This window comes from Salvelinus alpinus, chromosome 17, assembly GCF_045679555.1.
Source record: "Salvelinus alpinus chromosome 17, SLU_Salpinus.1, whole genome shotgun sequence".
NCBI lineage: Eukaryota > Metazoa > Chordata > Actinopteri > Salmoniformes > Salmonidae > Salvelinus > Salvelinus alpinus.
Window position 1 is genome coordinate 16,364,001 of NC_092102.1, and position 26,429 is coordinate 16,390,429.

General features: G+C 43.7%; 2 protein-coding genes across 7 annotated transcripts in view; one reads left to right on the forward strand and one right to left on the reverse strand.

Moving 5' to 3' along the window:
- Nucleotides 1–20,870, reverse strand: part of LOC139542300 (UDP-glucuronosyltransferase 2A2-like) — a 27,641-nt gene extending 6,771 nt beyond the window's left edge. Inside the window, exon 1 of the mRNA XM_071347552.1 lies at nucleotides 20,734–20,870. The gene's annotated coding sequence lies outside the window, so the exon portion shown is untranslated. The remainder of the gene's footprint in view (nucleotides 1–20,733) is intronic.
- LOC139542302 (6-phosphofructo-2-kinase/fructose-2,6-bisphosphatase-like) overlaps nucleotides 2,429–26,429 on the forward strand; it is a 25,580-nt gene continuing 1,579 nt past the window's right edge. Inside the window, exons 1-14 of one of the 6 annotated variants that reach the window (XM_071347559.1) lie at nucleotides 11,546–11,732; nucleotides 12,381–12,385; nucleotides 15,695–15,820; nucleotides 15,948–16,044; nucleotides 21,271–21,337; nucleotides 21,643–21,717; nucleotides 21,910–21,966; nucleotides 22,082–22,203; nucleotides 22,511–22,718; nucleotides 24,671–24,817; nucleotides 25,080–25,184; nucleotides 25,888–26,017; nucleotides 26,193–26,255; nucleotides 26,325–26,389. In XM_071347559.1, coding sequence (XP_071203660.1) covers nucleotides 11,596–11,732; nucleotides 12,381–12,385; nucleotides 15,695–15,820; nucleotides 15,948–16,044; nucleotides 21,271–21,337; nucleotides 21,643–21,717; nucleotides 21,910–21,966; nucleotides 22,082–22,203; nucleotides 22,511–22,718; nucleotides 24,671–24,817; nucleotides 25,080–25,184; nucleotides 25,888–26,017; nucleotides 26,193–26,255; nucleotides 26,325–26,389 — 1,404 coding nt within the window. In that variant the 5' untranslated portion in view covers nucleotides 11,546–11,595. Of the gene's footprint in view, nucleotides 2,547–11,545; nucleotides 11,736–12,380; nucleotides 12,386–15,694; nucleotides 15,821–15,947; nucleotides 16,045–20,973; nucleotides 21,338–21,587; nucleotides 21,718–21,909; nucleotides 21,967–22,081; nucleotides 22,204–22,510; nucleotides 22,719–24,670; nucleotides 24,818–25,079; nucleotides 25,185–25,887; nucleotides 26,018–26,192; nucleotides 26,256–26,324; nucleotides 26,390–26,429 lie in introns of those variants that run through there. The other 5 variants (XM_071347553.1, XM_071347554.1, XM_071347555.1 and 2 more) reach the window with 5 other exon arrangements.

A 26,429-nucleotide genomic window follows, 5' to 3' on the forward strand; every position in this document is an offset into this window, starting at 1 on the left:
AATCTAAATGACATAAGAAAGAAATCACCATCAAAATCTGTCAGTTTAAACTAGAGAAATCTGTTTTTTTTGCATTGGATGCGTCTGAATCCACCAGTGTCACATGTCTGTGGTAAAACGTGGCAGAGCTAGAGCTGTGTTTGTCAGACCATAAGACATCCCGAAAATCGGTCTTCTCACGTAAACGTCTGTAGCGTAGGACAAATTATTACCACATGGAAAGGGGAGACTCTCACGAAAACAATGGTGTTCTCCGTTTTGCTCTACGACCCCCACAAGTGTTGTCTTCTGGTAACTGGTACCGGTTTTAAAAAACTAATGGAAGTATGAAGGTAGTTTTGTGCCTACCAAAAAAAGGGGTTAAATATGTATAAAAAAATGATATACAGTGCATTCGGAAAGTATTCAGACCGCTTCACTTTTTCTACATTTTGTTACGTTATAGCCTTATTCTAAAATGGATTCATAGTTTTTTCCCTCATCAATCAATACACACAAAGCAAAAACTTTTTTTATTTTTATTCTCAAATTTTAAAACAACATTGACATAATTATTCGGACCCTTTACGCAGTACTTTGTTGAAGCACCTTTGGCAGCAATTACATCCTCGAGTCTCTTTGGGTATGACGCTACAAGCTTGGCACACCTGTATTTGGGGACTTTCTCCCATTCTTCTCTGCAAATCCTCTCAAGTTCTGTCAGGTTGGATGGGGAGCGTTGCTGCACTGCTATTTTCAGGTCTCTCCAGAGATATTAGATCAGGTTCAAGTCCGAGCACTGGCTGGGCCACTCAAGGACATTCAGAGACTTGTCCCGAAGCCACTCCTGCGTTGTCTTGGCTGTGTGCTTAGGGTCATTGTCCTGTTGGAAGGTGAACCTTCGCCCCAGTCTGAGGTCCTGAGCACTCTGGAGCAGGTTTTCATCAAGGATCTCTTTGTACTTTTCTCTGTTCATCTCTCCCTCAAACCTGACTAGTCCCTGCCGCTGAAAAGCATCCTCACAGTATGATGCTGCCACCATCATGCTTCACCGTAGGGATGGTTCTAGGTTTCCTCCAGACGTGAAGCTTGGCATTCAGGCCGAAGAGTTCAATCTTGGTTTCATCAGACCAGAGAATCTTGTTTCTCATGGTCTGAGAGTCCTTTAGGTGCCTTTTGGCAAACTCCAAGCGGGCTGTCATGTGCCTTTTACTGAGGAGTGGCTTCTGTCTAGCCACTCTATCATAAAGTCCTGATTGGTGGAGTGCTGCAAAAAAAGATGGTTGTCCTTCTGGAAGGTTCTCCCGTCTCCACAGAGGAATTCTGTCACCTCCCTGACCAAGGCGCTTCTCCCGATTGCTCAATTTGGATGGGCGGCCAGCTCTAGGAAGAGTCTTGGTGGTTCCAAATTTCTTCCGTGATGGAGGCCACTGTGTTCTTGGGGAGCTTCAATGCTGCAGAAATGTTTTGGTACCCTTCCCCAGATCTGTGCCTCTACACAATCCTGTCTTGGAGCTCTACGGGCAATTCCTTCGACCTCAAGGCTTGGTTTTTGCTCTGACATGCACCGTCAACTGTGGGACCTTATATAGACAGATGTGTGCCTTTCCAAATCATGTTCAATCAATTGAATTGACCACAGGTGGACTCCAATCAAGTTGTAGAAACATCTCAAAGATGATCGATGGAAACAGAATGCACCTGAGCTCAATTTCGAGTATCATAGCAAAGGGTCTGAATACTTATGTACAGGTATATTTTATTTCAATTTAGATTTGAAAAAAAATCTAAAAACCTGTTTTGACTTTTGTCCTTATGTGGTATTATGTGTAGATTGATGAGGACATGTTTTAATTTAATTCATTTTAGAATAAGGCTGTAATGTAACAAAATGTGGAAAAAGGGAAGGGGTCTGAATAATTTCCGAATGCACTGTATATATATTTTCCTGAGTACATTTTTTTCTACCTAAATGATCCATAGTATGACCATCTTAAAACAATTCCATATGTCAGCTAGCTGGGCTTGATTGAGCTTGCCCGGTGCAATGGAACCTAAAGAAGAGTCACGGAACTGTAAACCCCTCCCACCTGGCACTACAGGCAGGCTGAAGCAAACGCTAATAGTATTTAAAAGATTTCAAATATTATTTCAACTCAGGTCAGAATGATAAATGGAGCGACAGAGTTGAAAAGGTTAAAACCCCCTTGGTGACCTTTGCTCCTGTTATGAGCTCACTCCCCTGGCTGTGTGTGTGTGTGTGTGTGTATATGTCTGTGTTTGTAGGTTGTGAACTGTGAACCCAAGACTTGGAAAACATTAAAGGACAAGCCCAGTGCCACTATCATATGTCCATGTGTCGTAGAAAGAGGAAGGAGGGGGTGAAGGGGGAGAAAAGGCTTTGGCAGAGAGGTTTGGTTACATTGATAAGAGCATCTGGCAGCAGCTCCATAGCCATCCGCTAGTCTTCTTCAAACCGTGCACTCTTCTCTTAGACACACTGAGAATATTGGCAGGGATGGAACTGCCCAATATGGAATACATGAGGCGCCGCTGTGACAGTGCAGGTGAGACCAATCATTGAAAAACAAGCAATATCTCTTTTGAGAGAGAGGAGTAGTAAGCTCTGAGATAGTATAGTAAAGTCCAAATTTACTCTGCTGGTTTAGTGCTTTCTATGCACATGTTGTTACGAGCACATGTTGTTCAGGGGACTGAGTGCTGAAGCACAGAAGTACATGCGAGTAAAAATAGACTTGGTGCACCCTGTGATGCAGACAGTACAATATACAGGAGGACAACAGACAGGACAACGTGTTCTCTGCGTTTCAAGTTGAGCTGCCTGAATTTAAAAAGAATGGACACACAGACCAAATGGGAAAGGACTTGGGAAGGTCTGTCCCTCTGGTAACTATCTTCTGTTGTTTCCCTCTATTTCCTTATACTGTAGAAGGGTTGTTCCACCAAGTCGGTGCCATTTGAGAAGTTTAACTTGATTCCACCTGACTTTAACATTCTGCCATAAAGAGCACATGTTTAACTTAATAAAAAACACATTTTCCCATCTCAAGAGGTTAATAACTAAACATATTCACTGTTGCTATCGAAGTCATTCCAAAGTGTAGGTTTAACAGAGAAAATGAAATGCAACCATACTTTATAAGTCATCATCAATAATACTATTTAGGCCTATATAGCATTCGTAAAGTCATCAACAGGTATTGTTTCAGTTCAACCCAGGCTTCAACTAAAAATAGACAATATATAAAGGCCTAGGTTTTCAAGCTTTGGTTGATTTCAAATGTAATCTTCAAGTTAATCATTAATATGTTGGATTCACGTCTTCATTTCAGCCAAAAATGTAAGTTAAAGAATAGTACTAAATCAAATCAAACTTTATTTAAAGTGCATTTAAAGAATAGGACTAAATCTATTCCATCTTTAACTTACATTTTTTGGTTGAGATGGAAATGTGAATCCAACATATTGGTTATTAATTTGTAGACAAACTGGATATTGAATTGTGTTTGGTTGTCAACGCAACCAAATATCAACATTTGAAGGAGATCTTCTGCTTGGATCATTCCATCTGTGTCTCTGACTTAGTCTGGCTTTAATTCCCATTTGTCTACAAATTAATAATTGATATGTTGGAATCACTTCTCCATCGCAACCATTTATTTTTTTGTTAAAGAATAGAACTAAATAAGATCAAAACTATAAACGCACTTTAAATAAAGTATGCTGATTGTTGTGGAAAACCCGCTCAGTTTTCCACCACAACACAAAATGGCCAGAAAGAGCAGAACCAGCTCACCTGCTTTTACACTATGACTTGACTATTAGATGTTCAATGTTTCTTTTGTAAAGCATATTTAAAAAGGAATAGTTTCACCATATTAAAATATGAGTCCAGTTCATGTAACAGGATTTACCTTAAAATGAGGGACAGACATAAATAATTATTTATTTAATGTGATTAGTGATTTATCTTCAGAAATGACTTTGGCAAAGCAACAAAATAACTAGGGTGAATTTTCCTAGAAGTCACAGAGGGTTGCTGAATTTTGGCATTTTAACGAGTCAAGATTCATATTAAAAAGCTGATTGATTGAATTCTTTTTTATATATTTTTAATTTTTTTAAATACATTTTTTCTCCCCAATTTTCGTGGTATCCAATCGCTAGTAATTACTATCTTGTTTCATCGCTACAACTCCCGTACGGGAGAGACGAAGGTCGAAAGCCATGCGTCCTCTGAAGCACAACCCAACCAAGCCGCACTGCTTAACACAGCGCGCCTCCAACCCGGAAGCCAGCCGCACCAATGTGTCGGAGGAAACACTGTGCACCTGGCTCCCTCGGTTAGCGCGCACTGCGCCCGGCCCGCCACAGGAGTCGCTGGATGTGCGCGATGAGACAAGGATATCCCTAACAGCCGAACCCTCCCTAACCCGGACGACGCTAGGCCAATTGTGCGTCGCCCCACGGACCCACGGACCGGAATAGTATGCTAGTAGACTATCTGTGAATGAATGAAGCTAGTCAGCAGCACTTGGCCAGTTGCCCAACCAGGATGCTTCAAGCTCACTGGAAACATGCTTGACATGTTGATGCTTCCTCGTATGGAACCTGATCAGATCATTGGGGCCTGTTCTGGGACGGTCTGTCTTGCTCAACCAACTGCAAAATGTCATGATCCCTCTTACCTCGTGCCATCATATGGAATGGAACCTCAACCACCTTAAGTACATTATGTTCCAAGTAAACATTCATTTTGTATGCTGTTTACAGTTCGCGAGCGAGAGAGAGCGAGAGATCGAGATCAGTCCCACACCAAGCAGCTCAGCCTGCAGTCTGTCATAGGCAACACATGCAAGAAGGGAGAGCAACACATCAGCAGAATATCATTCAGGACTGAATAGATGTGAAATTCATGCAAGTCGGAACCCCTTCTAGCAATATCCAAAGGTTATGATGACAACTCAGTATGTGACACAGAAATGTGTGACGCAAGATGGGAACAGAGGGTTGTGACCCCATGTTGCCTCAGCAGGAAGCTGCCCCAGTGAGACTTTTCCACTGTGGGTACCAGCTCTGAATCCAGAGCATGATGCAGGCGGCCTCTGGGCCAGGGGGACGGGGGGACGCGGTGAATGGTCAGGTCTGGACGCCACGGAGGAGATATTGACACCCGGCTGTCTCTTTAGAGACCTGGGATGAACACGTGTCTGTGCACACAAACACACACACTTTGCACACAGAAACACACACACACATATTTGCAAATATTAGAGCACATACACCAGAGACGTATGTAAAGTCATATCCCAGCAGGCTGGCTGTAAAGTCATATCAACCAGAAACAAGGTTGCTTTGACGTTATTGCAACCAGTTTTTCTCATTGGGATAGAGATATGAACATGCAACATTATACAGACATGCTTTTCCTCTATTCACATGGACTGGTGTGTTTTTACGCTTTTCTCTGTACCACAGTGTCTGTCCAATGTGTGAAAATTATGGTTCCTCTCTATGGCTCTAATCTTGGGTTCTCTTTTTTTTAGCTAGGTAAACCAGTTAAGAACAAATTCTTATTTACAATGGCGGCCTACTGGGGAACAGTGGGTTAACTGCCTTGTTCAGGGGCAGAACGGCAGATTTTAACCTTGTCAGCAAAGGGATTCAATCCAGCAACATTTCGGTTACTGGCCCAACGCTCTAACCACTAGGCTACCTGCCGCCCCAGGCTAGATTTGTTTCTGTCAGCCTCTGAAACTCCAGCACTGGCAAGATGTGAGGGTTTATCCACAAGACTTAGTGAAGTCAGCTCTGGTAAATATCAAAGAGTTGAAGAGCATTAAAACATCATGATGGATACTTATGCATTCTTTCTCAATCTCACCCTTATGGCTCCCTCCTCTCTCTTCTCTCCCCTCGAAGATAAACTTTTCAATAGTGGTCCTTCAGAACAGTGTGTTGTGAAAGGCTTGCTAAGACAGCACAGAGAGAGAGAGAGAGAGAGAGAGAGAGAGAGAGAGAGAGAGAGGTCCCAGTGTTTTCAGGAACACTTGCACTTAGCTGGGGTTTACAGCTGCTGCCCAGTCACAGCTCATTGCTCAGCTGCTACAGTACTGTCTATCCCTGTCACTCTATTTGGAGCAGGGAGGCCAGACTAAATTCCTAATAGGCCAAACTCTCAGCCGGCAAGGATAACATGTTCCTCTCTCTCCTGGGCTCTACTAACAAAAACAGATCTAGACACTGTGATCATTACTGAAAGGCATAAACAATGTCTGTAGGCTACTGCAGAATATTACGTTTGCTACATAGCCTTTTTAACATGCCAACTGACAATAGGCATACAATTCTATTTGCCCAGAATGTAGCTGACTAGGCAAATCGGTAACAGTTGGTATGAGGTCTGACACTAAAGATACAAGAATGATTCCAGAGGCTGACCCAAAACAACATCGCCGCAGAAGAGGTGGACAGAGCAGCCTTCTGGTCAGACTTCGGAGCGCACACCACCCACCGATTCCGAGTATATTACTCGCTAATTTCCCGTCTCTAGATAACAAGGTAGACGAAATTAGGGCAAGGGTTGCTTTCCAGAGAGACATTAGGGATTGCAACATACTCTGTTTCACAGAAACATGGCTCTCTCGGTATATGCTGTCGGGGTCGGTACAGCCACTGGGATTTTTTGTGCGTCACGCTGACAGGAATAAACATCTCTCTGGGAAAAAGAAGGGCGGGGGTGTATGTTTCATGATTAACGACTCATGGTGTAATTGTAACAACATACTCAAGTCAAGTCCTTTTGTTCACCTGACCTAGAATTCCTCACAATCAAATGCTGACCATAATATCTCCCAAGAGAATTCTCGTTATTGTTGTCAAAGCCGTGTATATCCCCCCTCAAGCCGATACCACGACGGCCCTCAAGGAACTTCACTGGACTTGATGCAAACTGGAAACCATATATCCTGAGGCTGCATTTATTGTAGCTGGGGATTTTAACAAAGCAAATTTGAGAACAAGGCTATCTAAATTCTATCAGTATATTGATTGCAGCACTCACGCTGGCAAAACTCCGGATCGCTGCTACTCTAACTTCCGCGATGCATACAAGGCCCTCCTCCGCCCTCCCTTTGGCAAATCTGACCACCACTCCATTTTGCTCCTCCCTTCCTATAGGCAGAAACTCAAACAGGATGTACCCGTGACAAGAACTATTCAACACTGGTCTGACCAATCGGAATCCACGCTCCAAGACTGTTTTGATCACGCGGACTAGGACATGTTACGGGTAGCTTCAGAGAATAATATTGATGTATACGCTGATTCAGTGAGTGAGTTTATAAGGAAGTGGATAGGAGATGTTGTACCCACTGTGACTATTAAAACCTACCATAACCAGAAACCGTGGATAAATGGCGGCATTTGCGCAAAACTGAAAGCGCACACCACTACATTTAACTATGGAAAGTTGACTGGGAATATGGCCGAATACAAACAGTGTAGTTATTCCCTCCACAAGGCAATAAAATAAGCGAAATGTCAGTATAGAAACAAAGTGGAGTCGCAATTCAATGGCTCAGAAACAAGATGTATATGGCAGGGTCTACAGACAATCACAGACTACAAAAAGACAACCAGCCACGTCACGGATACTGACGTCTTGCTTCCACACTAACTAAACACCTTCTTTGCCCACTTTGAGGATAATACAGTGCAACCGACGCAGCCCGCTACCAAAGACTGTGGGCTCTCCTTCTCCGTGGCCGACCCTCGCCCAGACGGCATCCCTATGCTGTCCTCAGAGCATGTGCAGACCAGCTGACGTGCTTACGGACATATTCAATCTCTCCCTATCCCAGTCTGCTGTCCCCAAATGCTTCAAGATGGCCACCATTGTTCCTGTGTCCAAGAAGGCAAAGGTAACTTAACTAAATGACTATCACCCTGTAGCACTCACTTCTGTCATCATGAAGTGCTTTGAGAGACTAGTCAAGGATCATATCACCTGCAACTTACCTTTCACCCTAGACCCACTTCAATTTGCGTACTGCACCAATAGGTCCACAGACCATATAATCGCCATCCAACTGCACACTGCCCTATCCCATCTGGACAAGAGGAATACCTATGTAAGAATGCTGTTCATTGATTACAGCTCAGCATTCAAACATAGTACCCTCCAAACTCATTATTAAGCTTGAGGCCCTGGGTCTCAACCCCGCCCTATGCAATTGGGTCCTGGACTTCCGGGCGGGCCGCCCCTAGGTGGTGAAGGTAGGAAACAACATCTCCACTTCGCTGATATTCAACACTGGGGCCCCACAAGGGTGCGTACTCAGCCCCTTCCTGTACTCCCTGTTCACCCATGACTACGTGGCCATGCACACCTCCAATTCAATCATCAAGTTTGCAGACGACACAACAGTAGTAGGCTTGATTACCAATAACGACGAGACAGCCTACAGGGACTTCGGGAAATACCAAATTTACTACATGTATTTACAATTCTGAAAAAAGTACAAAAACTTATACGCACTGTAAAACATGTGAATTACAGATGACCAACATGTTAATGTGAACAATAAAGTTCATAACATTGTAATGGTGAAGTGTTTGAGGAACCTGAATTGAACAATCATAACAGGTTGGAACAGTATAGAGGACAGAGGTGTCAGGAAAACAACCTCTCACTCAACACCAAAACAAAGGAGATGATCGTGGACTTCAGGAAACACCAGAGGGAGCACCACACTATCCACATCAATGGGACCGCAGTGGAGAAGGTGGAAAGTTTTAAGTTCCTCGGTATACACATCACAGACAAACTGAAATGGTCCACACAGACAGTGTGGTGAAGAAGATGCAACAGCGCCTCTTCAACCTCAGGAGGCTGAAGAAATTTGGCTTGTCACCTAAGACCCTCACAAACTTTTACAGATGCACAATTGAGAGCCTCCTGTCAGGAATCATTCCCGCCTGGTACGGAAACTACACCGCCCATAACCGCAGGGTTCTCCAGAGAGTGGTGCGGTCTGCACAACGCATCACCGGGGGCAAACTACCTGCCCTCCAGGACACCTACAGTACCTGATGTCGCAGGAAGGCCAAAAATATCATCAAGGACAACAACCACACGAGCCACTGCCTGTTCACCCCGCTACCATCCAGAAGGCGAGGTCAGTACAGGTGCATCAAAGCTGGAACAGAGAGACTGAAAAATAGCTTCTATCTCAAGGCCATCAGACTGTTAAACAGCCATCACTAACACAGTGAGGCTGCTGCCTACATACAGACTTGAAATCATTAGGCACTTTAATAAATTGATCACTAGTCACTTTAATAATGTCTACAAATCTTGCATTACTCATCACATATGTATATAATGTATTTTATACCATCTTTTGCATCTTGCCTATGCCGCTCGGTCATTGCTCATCCATATATTTATAGGTGTATATTTTTATTCCATTACTTTTACATAGATTTGTGTGGATTAGGTAGTTGTTGTGGTATTGTTAGATTACTTGTTAGATATTGCTGCAATGTTAGAACTAGAGGCACAAGCATTTCACTACACCCGCAACAACATCTGCTAACCATGTGCATGTGACCAATAAAATGTTATTATATTTGATTTAATCAAATTTTATTGGTTGCATACACTTATTTAGCAGATGTTATTGCGGGTGTAGCGTAGCTAAATGCTTGTAAATGAGTAATTGATTTGTAATGAGATCAGATCAGGGACGGCACATGTCTCATATAAGGCTGTCAGCTGTCTAATTCTTTAATCTGGTTAGTACCTTATTCAGGCAGGTCACCCATGATACTGGTAGGGCATTGTGGACGGGGTTGGTGGATGGGCGTAAGCATCTGGCTCTGGTTCAAAAGGTTGCATGTTTGAATCTAGCAATAGAAAGTTGTTTTTGATATTTTTGTTTTAAGCCTATCCCAAACCTTAACCCTTACCTTAACCATTCGGAGTTAATGCCTAAACTTAATCACTTTAAAATTTGACGCTTGGAACAACTTCCAAATTTGACATTTGAGATACATAGATGAACGTCAAATTCTAACGTGAGACTGTGATAGCGTGTTGCCTTACTACCTTAGTAACTTGTTGAACTACTGTCAACAAAGTCAGATATTGTCTGAATGAGAATGATTGCACCAGAGCTGAAAGACAGCAGAAAACATAGTCTGTTTCTTTTGCTGCTGCAGGCTACAGACGAGTGTCAGTAACCATAGAGCCAGTTTATCTTCGAACTCTGACTTTCAACTGCCACCTTGTGGCATAATTAATGAACACCACACTGTTTCTAAATGTAATTATAAACTGGGTGGTTCGAGCCCTGAATGCTGATTGGCTGACAGCCGTGGTATATCAGATCGTTTTTACTGCACTAATTACGTTGGTAACCAGTTTGTAATAGCAGTAAGGCACCTCCGGGATTTGTGATATATATGGCCAATATACCCTGGCTACGGTCTGTGTCCTAGCACTCTGCGTTGTGTGACGCCTAAGAACAGCCCTTAGCCGTGGTATATTGGGCATATACCACACCACCTCGGGCCTTATTGCTTAAATATACCAGTGCACTACTTTTGACCAGGGCCCATAGGGCTCTAGTGCACTGTGTAGGGAATATGTTGCCATTCGGGATGTAGCTCTGTACCTTAGCCATGCTGTTTCACTGCTCCTCAGCAGTTAGTGAGGAACATGGCCAGAGGGTACTACTTTAGAGGAAACTAAAATCTCCAGCCAATAGAGATGAGGAGTCACACATCTGGTGAGATGTGTGTGACATGGCACTAAAGATAGCAAGAGAAATGTACAAAACCATATTTTTGCTGCTGCAGGCTACAGAAAAGTGAGTGTCAGTAACAGAGCCAGTTGATCATTCCTCTAGTCTAGATCAACGTTTCAAAGGGGAGCTGTGAACTCTGACTTCCAACTGCCACCTTGTGGCATAATTGAGTAACACCACACTGTCTCTAAACACAAGTGATATATATATATATATATATATACACAGCATGTATCAAGTGAAATAGATCAACTATAGCATCACAACATAAAATGTTCTGATCAGTTCATTATACAGTAACAGTTAACTTTAGTTACATTTTTCATGAGCTTGTTCTCAAAAGGGCTGATATATTTAATGCTTCAGTGCCATGTCACCACCACAACACAGATGTGTGTGACTGTGTGAATCCTCCTCCCTACTGGCTGGAGAATTGAGTTTCCTCTGGCCATGTTCTTCACTAACTGCTGAGTAGCAGTGAAACAGCATGGCTAAGCTACAGAGCTATATATCATGTCCCAAAATCCACCATGTTCCCTACATAGTGCACTACTTTAGGGCACCTTTGTCCTTGCAAAAAACTGTTTCACCATAGAGAATCGGGTGCCATTTGGGGCGTTATCCTAGAGGTCCTCCCCTTTCCACTTCCCCTCGTTCTCCTAGGCAACAGTCAGGTGACCGTGCAAGAATTCATTGAAACAAGCTTCTGTCTTGCTCCTCTTGTCTCCCTCCCTCGCTCACGCTCGCTCCGCTCCACAGGGCCGGGAGGACAGTGCTGTGTTGCATGACTCTGTCTGTCTGTGCTTTGCCGAGTGCTGGCATGACCACAGACCAGGAGAAGAATGAGCTAACGCAGACTCCGCTGCTCAAGATCTGGGTGCCATGGTTGGGGATAGGAGGCTGCAAGCTAAATCGCAGGAGGCTGTAAGTGAGAAGAACCACTCAGTCTGGCTTTCTGTTCTCTCTCCCTGTTTCTTCCCCCTCTCTGTTCTCTCACTTCTTTCCTCTCAACTTCTTAATTCATTCATTAGTATGAGCCATGGGAAAGTTATCTGAAACAACAGGTGGATGAGTGTTCAAGTGTTGCGAAGTTAAGACTGATTGTTTCATATTGTGACACTCATAGATCTATTCTATTCCTTCTCTCTCACGCTGATGGCAGGCATCTGTCTCTCAATGGAATAAGTGGGCCTTGGGATTACAGTGCTGCTCTCTGCTGTCCTGCTTTAACACTGTCCTGTGACCTGCATGGCATCATTGGCATGGATACTGTCAGCGGTGGAAAAAGTACTAAAATGGCATACTTGAGTAAAAGTAAAGATACCTTAATAGAAAATGACTCAAGTGAAAGTCACCCAGTAAAATACTACTTGAGTAAAAGTATTTGGTTTTAAATATACTTAAGTATCAAAAGTAAAAGTAGAAATCCTTTCAAATTCCTTATAATATGCAAACCAGACAGCACAAATGTTGTTAAAACTGTATTTACGGATAGCCTGAGGCATACTCCAACACTCAGACATTAATTTACAAATGAAGCATTTGTGTTTAGGTAGTCCGCCAGATCAGAGGCAGTAGGGATGACCAGGAATGTTCTCTTGATAAGTGCACGACTGGGACAATTTTTACTTGGGTGTCAGGGAAAATGTATGTAAAAAGTACATTATTTTCTTTACTTCTTTAGTGAAGTAAAATTGTATTAGATACCCTAAAAAGAAAAAAACTTAAGTGTTTAAAGTATTTTTACTTAAGTTCTTTACACCACTGGATACTTTATGCCGAAGCTGCAGTCAGTCACCATTCAAACAGAGTACACAGGGAGGACCTGGATCACATTTACATTACATTTAAGTCATTTAGCAGACGCTCTTATCCAGAGCGACTTACAAATTGGTGCATTCACCTTATGATATCCAGTGGAACAACCACTTTACAATAGTGCATCTAACTCTTTTAAGGGGGGGGGGGTTAGAAGGATTACTTTATCCTATCCTAGGTATTCCTTAAAGAGGTGGGGTTTCAGGTGTCTCCGGAAGGTGGTGATTGACTCCGCTGACCTGGCGTCGTGAGGGAGTTTGTTCCACCATTGGGGTGCCAGAGCAGCGAACAGTTTTGACTGGGCTGAGCGGGAACTGTACTTCCTCAGAGGTAGGGAGGCGAGCAGGCCAGAGGTGGATGAACGCAGTGCCCTTGTTTGGGTGTAGGGCCTGATCAGAGCCTGAAGGTACGGAGGTGCCGTTCCCCTCACAGCTCCGTAGGCAAGCACCATGGTCTTGTAGCGGATGCGAGCTTCAACTGGAAGCCAGTGGAGAGAGCGGAGGAGCGGGGTGACGTGAGAGAACTTGGGAAAGTTGAACACCAGACGGGCTGCGGCGTTCTGGATGAGTTGTAGGGGTTTAATGGCACAGGCAGGGAGCCCAGCCAACAGCGAGTTGCAGTAATCCAGACGGGAGATGACAAGTGCCTGGATTAGGACCTGCGCCGCTTCCTGCGTGAGGCAGGGTCGTACTCTGCGAATGTTGTAGAGCATGAACCTACAGGAACGGGTCACCGCCTTGATGTTAGTTGAGAACGACAGGGTGTTGTCCAGGATCACGCCAAGGTTCTTAGCACTCTGGGAGGAGGACACAATGGAGTTGTCAACCGTGATGGCGAGATCATGGAACGGGCAGTCCTTCCCCGGGAGGAAGAGCAGCTCCGTCTTGCCGAGGTTCAGCTTGAGGTGGTGGTCCGTCATCCACACTGATATGTCTGCCAGACATGCAGAGATGCGATTCACCACCTGGTTATCAGAGGGGGGAAAGGAGAAGATGAATTGTGTGTCGTCTGCATAGCAATGATAGGAGAGACCATGTGAGGATATGACAGAGCCAAGTGACTTGGTGTATAGCGAGAATAGGAGAGGGCCTAGAACAGAGCCCTGGGGGACACCAGTGGTGAGAGCACGTGGTGCGGAGACAGATTCTCGCCACGCCACCTGGTAGGAGCGACCTGTCAGGTAGGACGCAATCCAAGCGTGGGCCGCGCCGGAGATGCCCAGCTCGGAGAGGGTGGAGAGGAGGATCTGATGGTTCACAGTATCAAAGGCAGCCGATAGGTCTAGAAGGATGAGAGCAGAGGAGAGAGAGTTAGCTTTAGCAGTGCGGAGCGCCTCCGTGACACAGAGAAGAGCAGTCTCAGTTGAATGACTAGTCTTGAAACCTGACTGATTTGGATCAAGAAGGTCATTCTGAGAGAGATAGCAGGAGAGCTGGCCAAGGACGGCACGTTCAAGAGTTTTGGAGAGAAAAGAAAGAAGGGATACTGGTCTGTAGTTGTTGACATCGGAGGGATCGAGTGTAGGTTTTACATATATAGATATATATATATATATTTTACATATATATATATGTATATATATATATATATATATATATATAGATCACCTTCTATATATCCTGGTTCTCCTACTGTAAATCATCCCTCTTAGAGTAATGTTCTCATTATACGTATTCTGACCTTGAATTTAAGCATGAGAATAGCATGCTATTCACCCGCTATTCGTTCGGGGTGGAGATCTAAGAAATGAAGGTGTGGCAGAGATGGGTCTACAAATGCGCTGTATTCTGACCTTGAATTAATTCCCTAAGAATTCCACCACCTTTCTGCGAGAGGAAATAATGAATATGTTTTTATTTGTTGATAGAAATTACACCATTCTCCATGCAATGTAATTTACAACTTGATAAGCTCGGTCAATGAGTAAGCCGTTTGGATAGGGAATTGTTGACATAAATGACACTTGTTTTAGATCTCTTTTACCTTATAATCGCTAGAGACAAATGTGAAATCAGTCCTATGGCAGCAAACTGAAGCATATCCTGTCAACTTTCCCACAGTAAAGTTTATGAAATGCAGTGACATTATACAGAATTTAAATTGTACAGCCTTTTAACTTGCAGGGATGGGCACTCTCGAATGTATTTATTCTAGGCTATCAGACTTTCTCTGTTTCCTATTTCTATCATGTTAAATATTAGCCACTATTAGTATCGACCGTCAGTAGGCTAGAGTAAGTGGAGATGCTTAAATTTCTGATATGAGAAATTATATCTGGAGTTTATGGATATATGCAGTTTGAGCATGACTTTATTGACTGGTCTAATATATCCTGTGGAACGCTTCTGTTCCAGTTTTTGTGTTCTATGATGAAATCTCATGCTGAACAAGATGCTGGTACTGTACTGTCCACAGGGTGGTGTTGTCGACCATGTGACTGGCTGCATGGGATACTCTGTGGTGCTCAGGGTATAGTGAGGTAGGCCTACACTCTCAAAGGAGTTGACTAATTACTTGGGCCATGATTATTATGCAGAACACATTTGTATACCTCTGGTAAGACATAGCATGGTAACAATGATGACTCAATCAATTCCATTGGGAGATCTTGTATTTTTATTTATTCAGCCTTTATTTAACTAGGCAAGTCAGTTAAGAACACATTCTTATTTACAATGACGGCCAAACCCAGACGACGCTGGACCGATTGTGCACCGCCCTATGTGGCTCCCAATCACGGCCGGTTGTGATACAGCCTGGAATCGAACCAGGATCTGTAATGACGCCTCTAGCACTGAGATGCAGTGCCTTAGACCGCACCTCCACTCGGGAGCAGATCTGATAGGTGTGCCCTGGTTAGCTGATATTTTAGCTATCTGTCCCCTGGTGCCCTCTCTCTTGATGAGATGGTGAGCATTATGTTTGCGCACACACACACACTTGAATGTAGTGTTTACTCCCACCATTGAGTTGTGCCGTTGTCAAAGTGTTCATAGATAACCCTTCTATTTACCCACCAGGGATGTACAATAGATTCCTATGGTGTTTGTCTTGTTTTTCCCCAGCCTCCGTGCCCCAGTTCACCAACTCCCCCACTCTGATTGTGATGGTTGGACTGCCTGCCAGGGGGAAGACATACATATCCAAGAAGCTCACCCGCTACCTCAACTGGATAGGGGTTCCCACAAAAGGTCAGTTTACACACACTAGCCAAGTTCAATGATCTGAGGTGTGCTTGAGTACCCATGCAAATCACTGAGGACTGGAGTTGATGGTCTTTCGCTCTCTGGCCCCTATTGTCTATCATCTATCGGCTAGTCTTCAACTTGGGCCAGTATCGCAGGGAAGCAGTCCAGAGCTACAAGAGCTTTGAGTTCTTCAGACCGGACAATGAGGAGGCCATGCAGATTCGCAAGTATGTGGTGCTGCAGGTTCGACGGGTTGCTCTATCTATGTTATGAAGCTATGGCTGCGTCTGAAATGGCACCCTATTTCCCTATAATGCTAGACTTTTCCACTACCTTGGGTGCGTGGTCAAAGTAGCAGTGCACAACAGTATATAGGGAAAAGGGTGCACAGCAAATTTGCTGTGTGTTCAAATCTCGGTGTTGAGGTAAAAATTGTTGTGAGTGCTATATCTGAGTGTTGATTCTAGTGGGGTTAACACCAGGGGGATTGAAATTGACACCACATGCGTGAATATATGAAGTATTTTTTCAATCGCAGTGGAATCAACACTGCATGGTGTTATTACTCGACTGTGTTAAGTTAATTTCCGTTAACTAGCCTAGTGGTTAGAGCGCCAGTAACCGAAAGGCTAGTGGATCGAATCCCCGAGCTGGCAAGGTCAAAATCTGTCGTTCTGTCCCTGAACAAGGCAGTTAACTCACTGTTTCTAAGCCGTCATTGTAAATAAGAATTTGTTCTTAACCGACTTGCCTAGTTAAATCACTTTTTTTAAACTCTCCTAGTGAAAAACACATGGGAGGGTCTTCATTATCATATTTCCGAGTGTGAAATCCAGGCAGAGGTTGCAGGTTGACTCTTATAATAATTTGTTTTAATATCTGTGCTTCCTCATGCACATTGATTTATTAATTGATATTAATCAATAGAATTTGTAGGGGTTGGACTTATTGTTACCGAGATGGTTGTTCCAGTTTAGATGGGTTGGGTAGTCTTGTTTGTCAAGTCCTTCACCATAGCAGCCATTTTGAATGCTGGTCGTGGGTGATAAAATATTCCAATTGTTGAATATTCTCCCTCTGCCTGGATTTCAATAGGAATGACTAATCACTTCACAAACCAGTGTATTGTGACTTGCATGTCTGATGTGGCCCGTAAGCCAGGATTTTCAGACAAAAATGTTGAGAATAACTAGGCCATAACTAAAGGCCTTATGAAATGTATAATATATGGTCATAAAGGGTTTACTTTTAATTCAAACACATTCACTAACAAAAAAATCACATAACACTGAGAAAGTTTAACAGCATCAACTCTGAAAGTGTTAATTGAACTTGTTAGGGAACCAACACCAGGGGTGTGTAAAGGAGACGCTGTTAAGATGGCACCGAAGAGGATGGCTGACGTTTTACATGCTCCTAACCATTTGTGATATTTTGTTTTTTTGCATTGTTTGGAACTTATTTTTGTACATAATGTTTCTGCTACCGAAAATAACTTCTGGACATCAGAACAGCGATTACTCACCACAAAGTGGAAGAAGCTTTTTCCTTTAACGAGTCCAACAAGAAGGATATACTGCTCTCCCGGGTACTGGCCCAAATACCCGTCATTTGCGTGAAGAAAATACAGAGGAAAAGAGGATGCAGATCGGGCTGCCTTCTGAGAATCTGTGGCGAGCGAGTAAACTCCCACTGCCATCCATTCTACTTGCTAACATGAAATCATTGGAAAATAAAATTGATGACCTACGATTACGATTATCCTACCAACGGGACATTAAGAACTGTAATATCTTATGTTTCACCGAGTCGTGGCTAAACAACGACACGGATAATATAGAGCTGGCGGGATTTTCTATGCACCGGCAGAACAGAGAAGCTACGTCTGGTAAGACGAGGGGTGGGGGTGTGTGTCTTTTTGTCAATAACAGCTGGTGAGCGATATCTAATATTAAAGAAGTCTCAAGGTATTGCTCGCCTGAGGTAGAGTACCTTTTGATAAGCTGTAGACCACACTATCTACCAAGAGAGTTCTCATCTATATTATTCGTAGCCGTCTATTTACCACCACAGACCGATGCAGGCACTAAGACCGCACTCAACCAACTCTATAAGGCCATATGCAAACAAGAAAATGCTCAGCCAGAAGAGGCGCTCCTAGTGGCCGGTGACTTTAATGCAGGGAAACTTAAATCAGTTTTACCACATTTTTACCAGTAGGCACATGTGCAACCAGAGAAAAAAAAGAAAAAAAAACTCTAGACCACCTTTACTCCACACACAGAGATGCATACAATGCTCTCCCCTGCCCTCCATTTGGCAAATCTGATCATAATTCAATCCTCCTGATTCCTGCTTACAAACAAAAACTATAGCAGGAAGTACCAGTGACTCGCTCAACAAGGAAGTGGTCAGATGACGCGGATGCTACGCTACAGGACTGTTTTGCTAGCACAGACTAGAATATGTTCCGGGATTCATCCAATGGCATTGAGTAAACCACCTCAGTTATCGGCTTCATCAATAAGTGCATCGATGACGTCGTCCCCACAGTGACCGTACATACATATCCCAGCCAGAAGTCATGGATTACAGGCAACATCCGCATTGAGCTAAAGGCTAGAGCTGCCGCTTTCAAGGAGCGGGACACTAATCCGGACGCTTATAAGAAATCCCGCTATGCCCTCAGACGAACCATCAAACAAGCAAAGCGTCAATACAGGATTAAGACTGAATCTCTGACACTCGTCAGATGTGGCAGGGCTTGAAAACTATTAAGGACTACAAAGGGAAACCCAGACGCGAGCTGCCCAGTGACGCGAGCCTACCAGACAAGCTAAATGCCTTTTATGCTCGCTTTGAGGCAAGCAACACTGAAGCATGCACGAGAGCACCAGCTGTTCTGTATGACTGTGTGATAACGCTCTCGGTAGCCGATGTGAGCAAGACCTTTATACAGGTCAACATTCACAAAGCCGCGGGGCCAGGTGGATTACCAGGACGTGTACTCAAAGCATGTGCGGACCAACTGGCAGTGTCTTCACTGACATTTTCAACCTCTCCCTGACTGAGTCTGTAATATCTACATGTTTCAAGCAGACCACCATAGTCCTTGTGCCCAAGGAAGCGAAGGTAACCTGCCTAAATGATTACCGTCCTGTAGCACTCACGTCGGGAGCCATGAAGTGCTGTAAAAGGCTGGTCATGGCTCACATCAACAGCATCCTCCCGGATACCCTAGACCCACTCCAATTCGCATACCAGCCCAGATCCACAGATGACGCCATCTCAACGCACTCCACACTGCTCTTTCCCACCTGGACAAAAGGAACACCTATGTGAGAATGCTGTTCATTGACTACAGCTCAGCGTTCAACACCATAGTGCCCACAAAGCTCATCACTAAGCTAAGGACCCTGGGACTAAACACCTCCCTCTGCAACTGGATCCTGGACTTCCTGACGGGCCGCCCCCAGGTGATAAGGGAAGGCAACAACACGTCTGCCACACTGATCCACAACACTGGGGCCCCTCAGGGGTGTGTACTTAGTCTCCTCCTGTACTCCCTGTTCACCCACGACTGCGTGGCCAGGCACGACTCCAACACCATCATTAAGTTTGCAGACAACAACTGTGGTAGGCCTGATCTCCCTATAGGCTGTCTCATCGTTGTTGGTGGAGGTCAGAGAACTGGCAGTGTGGTGCCAGGACAACAACCTCTCCCTCAATGTGAGAAAGACAAAGGAGCTGATTGTGGACTAAAGGAAAAGGCCCCCATTAACATCAAAGGGGCTGTAGTGGAGCGGCTCGAGACAACGAACTATCATGGTCCAAACACACCAAGACAGTCGTGAAGAGGGCACAAAAAAAAAACTTTTCCCCCTCAGGAGACTGAAAAGATTTGGCATGGGTCACCAGATCCTCAGAAGAGTTTCAGAAGAAAGTGCTTTGTTTCTAGCCACATTTGAGCCTGTAATTGAACCCACAAATGCTGATGATACTCAACTAGTCTGAAGAAGGCCAGTTTGATTGCTTCTTTAATCAGAACAACAGTTTTCAGCTGTGCTAACATAATTCCAAAAGGGTTTTCTAATGATCAATTAGCCTTTTAAAATGATCAACTTGGATTAGCTAACACAACGTGCCATTGGAGCACAGGAGTGATGGTTGCTGATAATGGGCCTCTGTAGGCCTTTGTAGATATTCCATAAAAAGAAATCCAGCTACAGCAGCCATTTACAACATTAACAATGTCTACACTGTATTTCTGATACATTTTATGTTATTTTAATGGACAAACAATGTGCTTTTCTTTCAAAAACAAGGACATTTCTAAGTGACCCCAAACTTTTGAACGGTAGAGTATGTCTGTTTCTCTGTGTTATTCCCTGTAGTTGCATTGTTTGTCGTGTTTATGTCCAGACGCTGTTCTTGTTCTGTTGCATGTCCGTCTATATTAAATGGTTCTCTCCCTGTACCTGCTTCTCATCTCCTGCATTGGGCGTTACACTATTAGAGAGACGGTGAAAGAGACAGTTCCTCAGTTTAGGGTTCTTTAATGTTGATTGGAGATGAAAAATGTTTGCAATTCTGTGCCATGTCACTCAGCTGTGATTATCCAATTAAATGGAAATTTATCCATACAAGATGTGGTTTGAAAATAATAAACATGAATACAATGGCATCAATACTAAGGTAAGGCACATTCATTTAGCAATAACAAACAAGATACAACTCATCTGTTATAATAATCCAATGACTGAAACGAAAATACAAGTAGCTAGCAACATTAGACTAACCAGCTAACAATGACAGGCGAAAATGTAGCTAGCATAAAAACGAGACACATAATGCTGAAAATAAACTATTGACAACTTTCGTCAGTAAAACAGGGGGGAAACGTATACCTTACTTACAGTTTTGGTACTCACGCACAGTGATGAATAAATTGGTCAGAAAGGAAATAATGTCCAAAACTGAAATTTGTGTTCACAGCAGTAGGTGGCGAGCTGCACTTGGTAATGCACTAAACACTCTGCCAGCTTGTGATAGCTGGGACGTCATCACTGAGTGCTTAAAGGAACAGGCTTTCCTACACTGTGGTTGTTAAAATTCTGATCTCAAATTTGTGGTGTGACAATTCAGACACAGCCTATAGCAGCGTTCTCCTACTGCATCGACCAATGTTTTGCGTGTCACGTCATCAGCTGTGTCATCGACTGACAAACTGCTATAACATATGATGTGGTTAGCTGATACATAAAATACCTGTCCAGGTATTGTAAGATCTGGCATGCATCAGCAACGCCTGGGCAGAGGAAGGCTCCCTAGAACTGTGGTGGTTTGTGTGTAGTATTATGTAACAATTGATTTGCTATGTCCTTTTGTGTTGTACGATTTATCTTTCTGTGGTTTGTTATTCCAATGATTTCGCCCTGTATTTTCTTTCTCAGGGCCTGTGCTTCAAATGCCCTTAAAGATGTAGTTATCTACTTCTCGAAGGAACATGGACAAGTAGCTGTGAGTAAGAGGACAACTTAAAACTGTTCCTCTGAGCTGACAGTCAATAGACACACACCATACCTCATATATGAGTGAAAATTACAGTACTCAGGGCATTGAACTTCACGCATACTGTACAGACACACTGGACATCAAATACTGTACACTTCCAAGGTCTTCCTGGGTAAAAAGGGGTTATGACCACTATGGGAGTTACAGATTAAATAATGGCTAAATAAATATACACTGTGTCCACTGTTCCTCCTAGCATCAGAAGTCCACAAAGTTCTGCAACAGTGAGTGGAATGTCCTCTTCCCTCCAGGTGTTTGATGCCACCAACACAACACGGGAGAGGAGGGTATCCATTGTGAGCTTTGCCAAGGAAAAAGGCTATAAGGCAGGTTCAGGTGCAGGCAGTCCTGTAACTGCTACTATACATCATTAATAAACAACCGTTCTACAACTGCACCAGCTAAATAGATATTCAGATGGTGATATACATTAAACCAAAATGTTGAACTCTAGAAAAAAAAACTTTTGAATAATGAACACTACTCACTTTCTCTGAACAACTGAATTTTCCTCACAGGTATTTTTTGTGGAGTCCATTTGTGATGATCCAGACATCATTGCACAGAATATTACGGTGAGAAAGTCTCCTCTCAAACTTCACTCTCAAATACCAGAGGGCTCTATGTTTCTAAGATGTTAAACTCTACAAGATGTTAAACTTTACACTGTGACACTGACCTTTGTCCCAGGACGTGAAGGTGAGCAGCCCAGACTATCTGAACTGTGACAAGGAGGAGGCACTGGCAGACTTCCTGAAACGTATCGAGTGCTACAAGCAAACCTACGTGCCATTGGACGATGAGAAAGACAGGTAGAGTTCTGTCATTGATGCTTCTCAGATTATGACAACTAGCCTGGTCCCTGATCTGTTTGTGCTGTCTTGCCAACTCCTGTATGGTCATTGCCACAAACAAATCTGGGACCAAGCTTTACGCTAACAGCTGTTCTCCATGAATTAGAGAAAGAGTAAGAACTAAACTGAAAAAAATACTTGCTTAACAAAAAACCCATCTCTTCTTCTGTCTCCCTATATTTCCCCTACATGTAATCGTGTCATGCACCTGTCTTAGAGAATAATTGTCTCCCTATGTGGCTCTCTCTATATTTCCCCTACCAAGGCGCCTGTCTTACATCAAAATCTTCAACGTGGGCTCTAGGTACCTGGTGAACTGTGTGCGGGACCATATCCAGAGCCGGATAGTCTACTACCTCATGAACATCCACGTCACACCGCGCTCCATCTACCTGAGCCGCCACGGGGAGAGCAATATGAACCTGCTGGGTCGCATTGGGGGAGACTCCGGACTCTCTCCCAGGGGTCATAAGGTCAGTAGGCCACACAGGCTCTGTCTTTATGACATTCATCTCGGCACCCAGAACCTAATCAGCTAACATTCTAATGTTAAGGCTGTCACCAGAGACTAATATGACATCATTGTTTTAATCCAGATATACAGTGCATTCGGAAAGTATTCAGACCCCTTCCCTTTATCCACGTTACAGCCTTATTCTAAAATTGATTGAACGTTTTTTTTCTCTTCATCAATACACACACATACACACAATACCCAATAATGACAAAGCAAAAACAGTTTTGTGCAAAACATAAATACATAAATGAAATATTTAATTTACATCTTTAATTTATTTAATTTACATCTGAAGCATCTTTGGCAGCGATTACAGCCTCGAGTCTTCCTGGGTATGATGCTACAAGCTTGGCACACCTGTATTTGGGGAGTTTCACCCATTTTTCTTTGCAGATCCTCTCAAGCTCTGTAAAGTAGATTGAGGAGCATCACTGTACAGCTATTTTCAGGTCTCTCCAGAAATGTTAGATCGGGTTCAAGTCCGGGCACTGGCTGGGCCACTCAAGGACATTCAGAGACTTGTCCCGAAGCCACTCCTGCATTGCCTTGGCTGTGTGCTTAGGGTCGTTGTCCTGTTAGAAGTTGAACCTTCGCCCCAGTCTGAGGTCCTGAGCGCTCTGGAGCAGGTTTTCATCAAGGATCTCTCTGTACTTTGCTCCATTCATCTTTCCCTCGATCCTGACTAGTCACCCAGTCCCTGCCGCTGAAAAACATCCCCACAGCATGATGCTGCCACCACCATGCTTCACCGTAGGGATGGTGCCAGGTTTCCTCCAGACGTGACGCTTGGCATTCAGGCCAAAGAGTTCAATCTTGGTTTCATCAGACCAGAGAATCTTGTTTGTCATGGTCTGAGAGTCCTTTAGGTGCCCTTTGGCAAACTCCAAGCGGGTTGTCATGTGCCTTTTACTGAGGAGTGGCTTCTGTCTGGCCACTCTACCATGAAGGCCTGATTTGTGTAGTGCTGCAGAGATGTCCTTCTGGAAGGATCTCCCATCTCCACAGAGGAAGTCTGGAGCTCTGTCAGAGTGACCATCGGGTTCTTGGTCACCTCCCTGACCAAGGCCCTTCTCCCCCGATATATCAGTTTGGCAGGGTGGACAGCTCTAGGAAGGGTCTTGGTGGTTCCAAACTTCTACCCTTTAAGAATGATGGAGGCCACTGTGTTCTTGGGGACCTTCAATGCTGCAGACATTTTTTGGTACCCTTCCCCAGATCTGTGCCTCAACAAAAATCCTGTCTCGGAGCTCTACGGACAATTCCTTCGACCTCATGGCTTGGTTTTTGCTCTGATATTGCACTGTAAATTGTGGGACCTTATATAGACAGGTGTGTGCCTTTCCAAATCATATTCAATCAATTTAATTTACTGCAGGTGGACTCCAATCAATTTGTAGAAACATCTCAAGGATGATCAATGGAAACGGGATGCACCTGAACTCAATCTCAAGTCTCATGGCAAAGGGTCTGAATATTTACGTAAATAATGTATTTTTGTTTTTATTTTGAATACATTTGCAAAAATGTGTCAACCTATTTTCACTTTGTCATTATGGCTATTGTGTGTAGATTGAGGAGCATTTGTTATTTAATCAATTTTAGAATAAGTCTGTACCGTAACAATGTGGAAAAATTCAAGGGGTCTGAATACTTTCCAAATTCACTGTAATTCTATTGTTCCACCCAATGACTTAATGTATTGGTCCCACCCTTAATGTATTGGTCCCACCCTTATGTAGACAAGAAAAAGCCATAAAGCTTGGTGCATGTGACATTTAAAATATGTCTAAGAGTTGGGTTGAAAGAAGAAAGATACAATTGAATTATCCGCAAAGAAAATGGACAATAAAGCAAATTATTATGTAAACAATCACCCCCACTCCCTGTGAACATGGTCTGTCTCTGTAGTATGCCACTGCCCTGGGAACCTTCATCAAGAGCCAGCATATAAAGGATCTGAAGGTGTGGACCAGCCATATGAAGAGGACCATCCAGACTGCAGAGCATCTGGGGATCCCCTATGAACAGTGGAAGGCTCTCAACGAGATTGATGCAGTAAGTCAGTGTTTACTGCTGAGTTTAAGCATACATTTTATGTGAGTGTGCACCGCACGTGTATATACAGTTTACAGTGAATGTGTGACCAATTGGGTCACCTGTACACCACAAGACTGTATGTAGTAGCCTACTGAGCTAAAGATAAGGCATTACCCCGAAGAGCTAACGGAAGTTTTTGGGTCTCAGGATAGGTTACTCATCATAGTGCGTGCCTGTACCACTCATTGACATCTTCCCTGCACCGTCCGTTCCTTGTCAGGGTGTGTGTGAGGAGATGACGTATGAGGAGATCCAGGACAACCACCCAGAGGAGTTTGCACTGAGAGACCAGGACAAGTACCGCTACCGTTACCCCAAGGGTGAGGTAGGACCCGTCTTAATTCACCACACATTGCATTGCTCACCAAATACACACAAAATATACATACACTGTACATTACTCTCAAACATACTGTAGTGACCTTAGCACTGTACATACCCTAGAGATCTTAGTACAACACCTAGCGATCTTAGTGCAACACCTAGCGATCTTAGTGCAACACCTAGCGATCTTAATACAACACCTAGCGATCTTAGTACAACACCTAGCGATCTTAATACAACACCTAGCGATCTTAGTGCAACACCTAGCGATCTTAATACAACACCTAGCGATCTTAGTACAACACCTAGCGATCTTAGTATAATAACACCTAGCGATCTTAGTATAATAACACCTAGCAATCTTAGTATAATAACACCTAGCGATCTTAGTACAACACCTAGCGATCTTAGTATAATAACACCTAGCGATCTTAGTATAATAACACCTAGCGATCTTAATACATCTATTGATATTAGTACAACACCTAGCGATATTAGTACAACACCTAGCTACTACCTTGTCAAGAGATTTGAATCTGCCGGTGTAACAGCTAAGGTGTTGGACTGACAGTTGCAGGAACCCACTGGGTTCGAGTCCCGGTCGGGGCTACCAATGTAGTGCATGGTATGGTTCAGGTTGGTGCAATAGTGGGGAAAATGTATATATTTTTTTGGTCCGATTCTTTTTCCTCTCTCTACTACAGTCATATGAAGACCTGGTCCACCGTCTGGAGCCAGTGATTATGGAGCTGGAGAGACAGGAGAATGTGCTGGTTGTGTGTCACCAAGCTGTCTTGCGTTGTCTGCTGGCCTACTTACTAGACAAAACCGCAGGTACAGTTGGACAACAGTTCAACAATACATGGGTTTATTTGGTATTGTCTTAAGATAATGAAGCTTGTCAGGTCAAAGATGATCTCAGCACCCAGAACCAAATCTTGCATGTGCGCTGGCTGCAAGATTGTCAGGAGAGACTAGGTCTAAGACGTACATCCTTTTCTCTCCACAGATGAATTGCCATACCTAAAATGTCCTCTTCATACGGTGCTCAAACTTACACCGGTGGCATATGGTAAGTTGTTGTCAAATTAATAATTTCAGAATTTCAATTTCCCTCATGGCTCTTTTGCTCCTGATACAGGATGTAAAGTGGAGCATGTTTTCCTAAATGTTGAGGCAGTCAACACGCACAGAGAGAGACCTGGGGTGAGCTTTACAAAACATGTAAATTTATTGCAAGCACAAT